This window comes from Colossoma macropomum, unplaced genomic scaffold, assembly GCF_904425465.1.
Source record: "Colossoma macropomum unplaced genomic scaffold, Colossoma_macropomum, whole genome shotgun sequence".
In the NCBI taxonomy this organism is placed as follows: Eukaryota; Metazoa; Chordata; class Actinopteri; order Characiformes; family Serrasalmidae; genus Colossoma; species Colossoma macropomum.
This window is the reverse complement of record NW_023494801.1, coordinates 11,952,137-11,963,200: the sequence shown is the minus strand read 5'-3', so window position 1 is coordinate 11,963,200 and position 11,064 is coordinate 11,952,137. Positions and strand designations below refer to the sequence as shown.

The window sequence follows — 11,064 nt, the reverse complement described above, 5'->3', positions numbered from 1 at the left end:
CAGGGACAATAGCTCATCTGTTGCTGCACAGTTTGTGTTGGTCATGTATGTATGAGGCACATCTGCACATACAAGTCCAGGACAACACCAATGCTAAGCTTATCATTCATAAACATGTCTACTACTGAAGAGACTGTTCAGTTCAAACATCTGTCAAAAGAGCTTAATGCTAAGACAAATAACTTTCTCGTCAAATTGCAGGAACTTCTGTATTTGTAGAGAAGCTGTTTGCTGTTGAGAGAAGCTCCTGTTTAGAGTCCATTTAATGAGTATGTTTTCTACAGACATTGCACAAATTTTAAACGTTAATAAACAAACTTTACTGGAGATTTAAAAAGTGTTTTCTGAAATCTGTCAGATACTTAATTTCTGTATTGTGAATAAATATTTTATATATCCCAACCCTGCACACATGTTAAACCTGACAAATAACAGATTAGTTGAAACCAAATGTGCTTAAACAGGGAAATGAACACTGGCCCTCCCCACCCTGCTCTATAACGATGACAATCTAAAAAAAAACATAATATTTAGAGCACGTTATGAGTTGAGAAAAATAACTGGGTATTTACAACGTCCATTTTATCATATTTATAGAACATTTTAAAATATTGCAAGCATCCTAATACTCAATTTCTTATTTGAATTCATATATAAACAAATACACGTTCTTAAACATGAAATGAAGGACGTTAGAGCTCTAAGGCTGCAGACAGTTCAGAGGAGATTATTTCTTGTAGGACTGTGATCAGACATATTAATAAAAATAATCACAGTTATTTTTAAGCCACAGCAAAATGTGCACCCATAGACGAGCACAAAGAGGCTTTCATAGAGCACTTCTTACGCTCCGTAAAGGAATATGATCACGGCAGTACGACACAGATTGTGCAGCCCGTCGGATTAGGCTGCGTTACTCATTACGAGTTTAATCACATCATCGCCGATTCGCCATGCAGTACATTTATAAACCCAGCGTTATGACGAGCGTTTCAGAACAGCAAAAACAAAACACTGACCTATTTAAATAATCTGCGATGATTGGATGAGTTCAGGCACAACGAGCCTGCAGGTCCAATCACTTCGCACATGACGGAGGGAGAGGCGGTGCTATAACGTGTGACTGACGTACGTTTGGACCAATCAACTGGCCGTTTTGCTCCAGAAGGGGGAAACATTCGAGAGGAAGAAAGTGGTGGGTGAAGTCTGGAGATAAAACGGAAAATGATTTGATGATAAAGTTATATGGAATTAAGCCTCGAATACTCTTAATGTAAACTATCGTGTGCTGTTTACGTTACATTTGGGCTTCAGGACAACCACTCCTCTGTTCGGCCTGGTGAGTAACCGTTTAGTTCTTCCATAGTTACTCCGTAATAAATATCATATTCACGTATTGAACGCTAGCTAGCTAACGTTAAACGGTGCTGTTAGCCAGCTTGCTAATTAGCGCATCACTGCCTTTGTCACCAGAAGTATAGCTGCTCTCACATTAACCAGAGGTGTGAACACTTTGAAACGTCTTGACAAATCAGTGATGCTGTTTTTTTAGTCAAGCCGTCAAGAAACTAACGTTAGCTCACTCTTCCTTGTGCGGATTAGCTGGCTGGCTAAGTAAGATCTGTCACGTCTAGCCGTCCGTACTGACCTAATTCCTCTCAGATAGCCAGCGGTGCTGCTCTAATTTTCAATTACAGTGTAGCTAACGCTTGAAAAATGACACAGGACATCTAGCTAAGTTACGGCCGTGCCTGCATCAGGCTTCGCTTTATTATACTGGAGTTATCTGCGCCCAGAGGCGTGTTATATGTACCTGTATATGTACTCGGCTTACTAAAAATAGCAGCAGCACACGGCACGCAAAGTACATTTTTATCACTCCCACTGTCGACTTTGAAGTTATAACCTCTTGAAGATCTTGAAGATGATTAACTTGTTTTATTGCTTTCTGCTCGCCTCAGAAAGCTGCCATTGGCTGGGTCCATGCTTAAAACTAACTAGTGGACAAACAGCACAGATTTCCGTAGTACTTCCTTCTTTGTTACATTACACCATTCTCGCTGTGCCTGATGTATATGTATACTTCATTTCTAGACAGTACATTAGAGGTTTTCGACTGCGTTTCCCTGATGTCTGCCGAAGCCTCCAGTGGAAGAGTGGTGTCAGAGCCCAGCCTGGCACCTCCATCCCCCAACCCCAGCCCTAGCCCCAGCCACGGTCCTGAGCAGAAGATCGGAGGAGGTCTGGCTGGCAGCAAGTATGTCAAATTGAATGTGGGTGGTTCCCTCCACTACACCACAGTCCAGACCCTCAGCAAGGAGGACAACCTACTCAGGAGTGTGTGTGATGGAAGCACGGAAGTCACCATAGACTCAGAAGGTGAGTGAGTATGCTAGCGTGTTCAAGAGGACGGTTAAGAACATACAATTAATTCAAAAACTGAATAAAAATACTTACTTGAGAATACTTTAGAGTGTTTAGTGTTCTGTAAAAGACAGAATTAAGCATAAATGTGTCATAATACTAATCCAAGTTGATAATAGTGTGATCCAGTCACATTTAACCAATTTAGTCAAGTGTTTCCTCTGTGGACATAATCAAGCAAGGTTATACATTACTTGAATTGCCCATACCCATGCCTACAATCAGATTCTTTTTTTTTTTTTGATGCATTTCAACTTTATTTGACATGTTTTAAGAAGTAGTACAATGCTGTGCAACTAAGGATGTAAGTGATTAACCGATTAACCCTTAACTGACAAGTAAACAATTATTTGATTCATGCTATCAGTTAAAAACTTTGGGCCTCGTTCACCAACCATTCTTAAGAAGAAATGTCTTCTTAAAACCCGCTTATGCAGGTTTCACGAAGATTCTGACATGCACCAATGTTTTCTCATTTAGGATTTGTTCTTAGATAAGAACAGGGAGCACCTGCAAGGTCAGGACCTTTCTCAAGAACAAATTTAAGAAAAATTGAGGAAGATATTGATGAAGGAGGCCCATTATTAGTAATTGCACATTGCAAAGTGATGTGCAACACTTTTGTTATCCAAGGGTTTCTTCTTCTTCTTCTTCTTCTTCTTCTTCTTCTTCTTCTTCTTCTTCTTCCTCTTCTTTCTGTTGGGATTTTTGTCTGCTGACTTACCTCACAGTTTTCAAGATATCAACACCAACTCTGGAAAGTTTGGTCTGAATGTAAATGGTGTGCTTGTTTACTACTTGTTGATTGTGCACATGATTTTCGTACAGTCATCTTTATATAATTTTTTTTCTGCATAGGAATGGATGGGGTGCAAAAGTTTGTGCACCCAACTAATGTCATGTTACTACAAGTCCATTGGTAAAATCTTATTAACCATGTGGGGAACCATAACAACCACCTTGCAACACCCTAGCAACCACTTGGGAAACCATAGCAACTACTTATTAACACCTTTGCAACCACCCAAATATCATAGTAACCATTTGGCAGCACTGCCTAGCAACTGCTTAAGCTATGCAATCACTCTGCATTTTTTATGAAGTCCCCTTTTTTTTAGTTTTATTTCATTTCCAGTAAACAACAGTTCAACAAAATACTGGTGTGTGGGACTTTTTTGTGAGGACAGAAGCCCAAATATAATGATGTACTACCTTTGAATGTTGGCTTGGCTAAGAACCAGAACTACTCGTTTTCTAATTGATATTTCGATGGACTGCATCTTTGATTTTATGCTTGTCGGTTAACAGTTAACAATGGCCGGATAGGCATCAAAAGAATTTGACAAAAGTTTGAATCGCTGTCCGCAACCAAGGAAAAAATTCTTAAAGCTCTTAATTAGTGTGTCCTTTTGTCTGGTCCTACTTTTGTTAATTCTGAACTTAAGCTGTTGGGCAAATATAAATGTGCACCAATGAGACGGACTAAGCAGAGGCAAGGTCAGAGCTCACAGAGCATCGTCTGTGTCCACAGGCTGGGTGGTGCTGGACAGGTGTGGGCGTCATTTCCCCCTGGTACTGAACTTCCTGCGGGATGGAACGGTGCCGCTGCCTGAGACGCAGAGGGAGCTGGAGGAAGTACTGAAGGAAGCGCAGTACTACAGACTGCAGGGTCTGATCCAGCACTGTCTCTCCACCCTACAGGTCAGTCTTTCTGCACAATACCGTACATATCTCAACACTACCGTTATATATGATATAAACGACAAGTACAGCATTAACGAAAATTTCTGATTTAAAGCAGCACTGTGTAATATATTTGTAAAACTGAATGAAGTAGAATTATTCAGTATGAAGAAAAAAGAACACACTTAAGTATGGTGTGTGTGCCACCGCAAGTCACCCTGTAAAGCCTGAAATAATCATTTGTGTAACACTTGGTGTGATCAGATTGTGCAGGCAATTTTGTTACTGTCTGTGAAGTTTAATACTTTCAAATAAGACAATATACATGTTACATATTGCTATATTAATGCTGTAAAAAAGGCCTGGTAGTGCTACACTTAAAAAATACTATTAAAATACATTAAGTACAATGTTTTTTGTTCAGCATTTCACATACTGTGCCACAGTAAATCCATTTAAACAGGATAAATTATGTTCCCTGTTGTAATGAAACGTTACAATTCTTCAATGAAATATTACAATTGTTTTGTTTTTGAAGTACAGGTACATATATTTAATTTCCTCAGAAAAGCATATTGTGATGTTATATATTACAATAACAGTAAATGCCCATCCCTAATTTATAACACATTGTGATGCTAATGTACTTTCACAGCTGCTCTGAGATCTACTGGTCAGTAGCTAAAACACATTTCATTTGCAAAGTTGACTGACTGGGTATTCTGTAATTAAGACAGACATTAATCTTTTTAATTATTTTGTAATTCTGTAAGAATGTTACACATTTAAGCTCCATAGGTAATAATTGTTGTTCATGTTTTAGACATACCAGATCATGAATATGCAGTGCAGTGCCTTCAGGTTAATCCCAGTTTCAGTAAACATTTGGAAGTTCCAGTATATCTGAAATTGGCCTGTGTCCGTCTTGTGACTCATGTTCACTGCATTTGACCCCTTTTATTTTCCCCATGAGCTCAGAGCATTCTCACTTCTCTGAAATGCAAAATATGCAGGCTTTTGGCTTCAACGAAAACATTCAGACACTGATTCTTAATTGTTTACACTTCCAGTGTTTGGTGAATGTCAGTGTGACAGAACAATTATTCAGCTTACTAGTGACCCATACAACGAGTGTTATTATAAAATTCTGTGTTAATGTGATTTGTTTGGTAATTGATTTAAGGAATAGGTACCTGTTTGCTCTGTCTGACTATCTACATATGGTTTTCACTTATTGCAGTTAAGACACAATATTTGTTTTACAGATTTTAAGGTGATTTTAAGATGGAATCTGTTCCTTTTTTCATCTTGTAGAAACGTAGTGAGGTGTACGAGGGAGGCTGCCACATTCCTATGATCACTTCTGCCAAGGAGGAACAGAGGATGATTGCCACCTGTAGGAAGGTGAGAGAAATTGTTAGATGCACACAGGCAACCATGTGGTCAAGAAGTACTGTAAAGCTGGGGCTGTTAAGGGTGATGTAGGTACTAGGATGGAGTTTGTAAAAGAATGACTTCTAAACATTGTTTTAATCCATTTCAGCCTGTGGTGAAATTGCAGAACAACAGAGGGAACAATAAGTATTCCTATACCAGGTACTTTGAGCACATACATACAAATATACCAGGGCTGTCATGATTGTGACATAGTAGATGGTGATTAATTATCATATAGATAATTGTGATTAATGATTTTAATTGTCTTTTCTTGTTCATTGTCTGTAACTACTAAAAAACAAGCCTAAGTGGCCAGATTGGCTGATTAGCACCTGACTTGCTAACTAGGTAACAGAACGTTAGTAGTAATGCCTAATAGTACTTAATAGTAACATAATAATGTATAGAGTCAAGCAAAACTACGTGTGTGTGTGTGTGTGTGTGTGTGTGTGTGTGTGTATGTGTATAGAATCTAGAATTAGCTACATAGCTAACAAGTAAACAAACATTACTCAGAGCTAGCCTTTAAACGTGTTAAGAGCACCAAGTTGGAACTTTTTTGTTTTTGTAAGCCCCATGATGTCTCAATGAATGCAATTGGTTGCTGTCCAAAAGAAAAAAAATCATTTCTCCATCTGATTTCTAAATTTTATTTCATTATTGTATCATTTAACAAGGCAGCTGCCCTTTACATTGTGATCGTGTCATAATTTCATGATGAATGGACCAATAGAAGTGCTCCAGAATTACTTGGACTAAAATTTCTTAACATCAACTTTAACAAAGTAAAAATAAAATTGTTTTTTTTGTTTGTTTGTTTTTGTATTTTTTGGACAGCAACAGTTAACAGCTTTCTACAATTTTTTGTGTCAACCCAACATACTCAATTCACATTTTGTTTCTTGCAGCAATACATACCTGAAGTCTAACGACTGTGGAAGATGATTGCAGTTAGATTTGCATTCATCTCAAATAATTTTGATTAGTTGATTATGTAATAATTGTGAGGTATTTGGTGAAATATTTTTTTATAAGTTGGCTAAGATGTTAACATGCTAATATATTTTGCTAATCTTGTTCTTGTGTACAGTTGTTTGCAAAAGTTTGAATACCCTTTATCAAGTTACAGTGCTGTGAAAAAGTATTCCCCCGATTTCTTCTATTTTTCTAATTTGTCACATTTAAATATTTCAGATCATCCAACTAATTTTGATGAAGATAGGGATTTATTCAAAACCTATATCACCTGTGGGAAAAAGTAATTACCCCTAAACCTAATAATAATAACAGGTTGTGCCACCCTTGGCAGTAACAAGTGCAATCAAACATTTGCGAAAACTTGTGATGAGTCCTTTACACCACTGTGGAGAGATTTTGGCCCGCTCTTCTTTGAAGAATTGTTTTAATTTGGCTGCATTGGGGGGTTTTTGAGCATCAAATGCCCATTTAAGGTCTAGCCACAGCATCACAAAGGGATTCAGGTCAAGACTTTGTCTCAGTCACTCCAAAACCTTAATTTTGTTTCTTTTGAGCCGTTGAGAGGTATACTTGCTTGTGTGCTTTGGATCATTGTCCTGCTGCACAACCCAACTGTGCTTGAGCTTTAGGTCACAAACTGAGGGGCGGATATTCTCCTTCAGGATTTTCTGATAGAGATCAGAATTCATGGTTTCATCAGTTATAACAAGTCATCAAGATCCTGTAGAAGCAAAGCAGCTCCAGACCATCACACTACCACGACCATGTTTGACTGTTGGTATGATGGTGGAATGAGGCTTTACGCCAGATGTAGCAGGACCCATGTGTAACAAAAGGTTCCACCTTTGACTCATCAGTCCACAGAATATTATCCCAAAAGTCATGGGGGTCTTCTAAATGCTTTTTGGCAAATGCAAGATGAGCCTTCGTGTTCTTTTTGGTCAGCAGTGGTTTGAAGTTTGGAGCTCTCTCATGGATGCTGTTTTTGCCCAGCGTCTTTCTTATTGTGGAGTTGTGTTCATTGACCTTAACTGAGGCAAGTGAGGCCTGCAGTTCTTTAGATGTTTATCTGGATTCTTTTGTGACCTCCTGGATGAGTCGTTGATGCGCTCTTGGTGAATCTTTAGTGGGCTGGCAACTCCTGGGAAGGTTCACTGCTGTTCAAAGTTCTCTCCTGTTAACTTAGCAATGGCTTTGTAACTCTTTCCAGACTGGTAGATTTCAATGACTTTGTTTTTCATCTGTATTTGAATTTCTACAGAATATGGCATCATATACTGCTTTTTGAGTGCTTCTAGTCTGCTTCACATCACCAGACAGGTTCCATTGAAGTGCCTGGGTGTGGCTACTGAAATTGAACCCAGTTGTCAGTTAAATTTGGTTAACTGGTTGATTTAAGTAGCTAAGGGCTACTTTTCACATAGGGCCAGGTAGGGCTGAACAGCATTTTTCCTTCAGTAAATGAAATCATCATCTAAAAACAGCATTGTGTGTTTACTTGGCTTATCTTTGTCTAATATTAAAAGTAGTCTGATGATCTGAAACATTCAAGTGTGATAAATATGCAAAAATAGAAGACATTGGGAAGGGGCAAATACTTTTTCACAGCACTATACATACTTTGTTGATTTTCTAAGTAAAAATTAGAATAAAAAGTGAAAAAAATGTATCCTCTGCAGGGAATAACCAGAAGTTTAACATAATGGGAAAACAATAGAACATAAAATGTGCTACAACTTTTGTACAGGTCCCATTTTATGTTTTTATTTTTTCCAGTAAATTTATTTCAGAAAGTAAACAGTTATTAGGTCATTAAAATGTGTGAAGAGAATGTGTTAACTTACTTTCACTAAGAAAATCGACAAAATATGTAATTTGACCAGGGGTGTCCAAACCTTTGCATACAACTGTATATAATGTTTCTGAAATTTTCTTCACTCCCGCAGTAACTCCGATGACAACTTGCTGAAGAACATTGAGCTGTTTGATAAGCTCGGGCTACGTTTTAATGGCAGAGTGCTTTTCATTAAAGACGTGCTTGGAGACGAAATCTGCTGCTGGTCCTTCTACGGAGACGGACGCAAGATTGCAGAGGTTTGCTGTACCTCCATTGTCTACGCCACCGAGAAGAAACAGACCAAAGTAAGCAAGAGACTGTATTTGTCCTGTATGTTTATTTGAAAGTATCTTCTACATTGGATGATATTATTGTTCTTATACTTTTATGTTTTGCACTTTGAATTTATTCCCGTTTTCTCACTCATGATTTGCCTCTGACTGCTAGGTTGAGTTTCCAGAAGCTCGCATCTTTGAAGAAACCCTAAACATCTTGATCTATGAGAACGGACGGAGCTCTGGTCACGGAGGCATGGCTCTGTTGGAGTCTGGTGGTGTCTCATCTCCAGGTGTGGGACAATCAGAGGAGGATGGTGGTGGTGTAGGGGGTGGAGACAGAAGGGTGAGGAGGATCCATGTGCGGAGACACATTATGCATGATGAGAGGGGACATGGACAGCAGACTGTGTACAAAGACTGAAAGTGAGGGACAGGGAGAAATGGTACAGATGAGAAGGAACAGGAGACCGAAGGAGTAGCCTATGGGTACTATAACTGGAAATATTGAGGGACTTGCATATAAAGGTGAATGGATGGAGTGAAGAGTGGAGATGGGAGTTAATCTTTGGTACGCTAACACTGCACTGAGGGTGGGGTGGGAATTTGTACGAACTAGTTTAGAAACAATCCTAAAAGAGCCACGGTGTGGTTTAATTTTATTTGTCTGTTGTTTTGTTTTTATTATTATTATTATTATTATTATATTTTGGAGGGTGAATGTACATTCATGTCATTCTATTCTGTCTTTGGACTTGTTTTTGTTTTTTATTTATAATTCTATTAATTTATTGTCCAGAATATTTTCATTTTTTTAAAGGTACACATGAAATAAGTTATTGCTATGTGTGTATGTGGGTGTGGAGTGGGGTCATATTGAATGGGATCCTTTAATGCCTGATGGTGAACTGTGACGTTTGGTATGCAGACGTGTGTTGAGTGACAGCTACAGAGAGGTACTTAGAAGCGACCTGTATTTGACTGATGTATGATGTGAATTTTCACTAGGCTGGATGTCGTCCTGGACTTCATAAAAGTGTCACAGTCAGAGAGATCACCATTAAGATGAAAGACGATTCACGGTAATGCTTACTCGTCCATATTGCAGTTATTATTGCATCGAGACGGCCTGTTTCTGCACATGTTCTTAACGAAGTGAATCTCGGTTTTGAACTGTTTACTGCGGCCCCTTCAGCCAGCTTGGTAATGCACATTTTTAAACAGGCTGGTCACTTTCACTTTAGAAATGCAGAAACTACATGCAATTGTTTCTTGCTTCAAACCAACCGAAAAAAAGCAACGCAGCGAGCCAGTTACCAAGCATGTCCAAAATCTATGCGAATAATTAAACTGATGTATTTACGTATTTAGTTTAGTGGCGTATTATAATAATTATCCAGAGAGGCATCCCGGCTATTTTTTGCACCAAAGTTGTATGAAACTGACAAAATGTTACTCTGATGTGGCCATAGTTGGTTTTGCAGTGAGTGGCTTATAAAATCCGGACAAGAAAGACTTTTGAATATCGTTATTTACAAAAGTGCAAACGTTTCTTAGGTATCCACAAAAAAGGGTGCCATTTTCTTTGTGCAACAACTGAGCATAAGAGGACTATTAACTGTTTCTTGAGTATCCAAGCAAACCTTTGCTCTGTTGTATGTGATGATAATCATGAGGCTGATGGGTAAATCTGCCATTGTACGCATGAAGTGACAGTGGTTTGTGGCCATGCTTGCAGATGACAGGGCTAATGTCAGTTTATTTAAGAATATGACATTGACTCCTAATGAAAACATTGATATAATGACCAAATGCTCACTTGCTAACCTGTCACTGCTGTAAATAGCGTTTGTAATAGATGTAGCACTTGACCACTGTCATCTGTTTAGAGTCTCATGAGAATTGTTTTTACTGACCAAGAAAACACCAATGTAATGCTCACACTTTTTTGTAAGAAAAATCCCTAAAGCTAAAAATGAGATGTTAACAGTATTATCAGAGATTTTATACCACTTTCAAGGTATCTGGCACCTTGATATCTCTCTGGTATTATGCCGTCCAGAATTGTTCATTGTTGTTTTATCCACAGGTTCACTAATAAAATGCATTTTTTTTACAAATGACTGTTCTAGAACCTCATTGAAACTGGATTAACTAAAGCTTTACAAACAAAAATATAGTAAGACTGTATTAAAAGCAAGCCAGTACAGAGTAAATGTTAATGTTACTGTGTGGGCTAGTTCTAAATGTAAGGTTAACTAAGCAGTCTAGTATATTTAGGACAAGAAACAGTTTTTATTGCATTTTAATAAGTTTTCTGATTTGTAGATTTTAATTAATTTATTTATTATTATATATATTATATTGTATGTGTTGCATGCTTCCCAATAAGATGCATAGATACAGTGCAAAGTTACTTAACTATATATA

At 38.1% G+C, this 11,064-nt stretch overlaps 1 protein-coding gene across 1 annotated transcript; it reads left to right on the top strand.

The window, feature by feature from the left end:
• Positions 1–1,168: 1,168 nt before the first annotated feature.
• Positions 1,169–10,754, top strand: kctd13 (potassium channel tetramerization domain containing 13). The gene is made up of 7 exons (XM_036590004.1): positions 1,169–1,339; positions 2,095–2,379; positions 3,956–4,125; positions 5,422–5,511; positions 5,651–5,703; positions 8,469–8,664; positions 8,807–10,754. Exons 2-7 carry the CDS (start codon positions 2,130–2,132, stop codon positions 9,056–9,058), a joined length of 1,011 nt encoding a protein of 336 aa, XP_036445897.1. The 5' UTR covers positions 1,169–1,339; positions 2,095–2,129; the 3' UTR covers positions 9,059–10,754.
• The last annotated feature ends 310 nt before the right edge of the window (positions 10,755–11,064 follow it).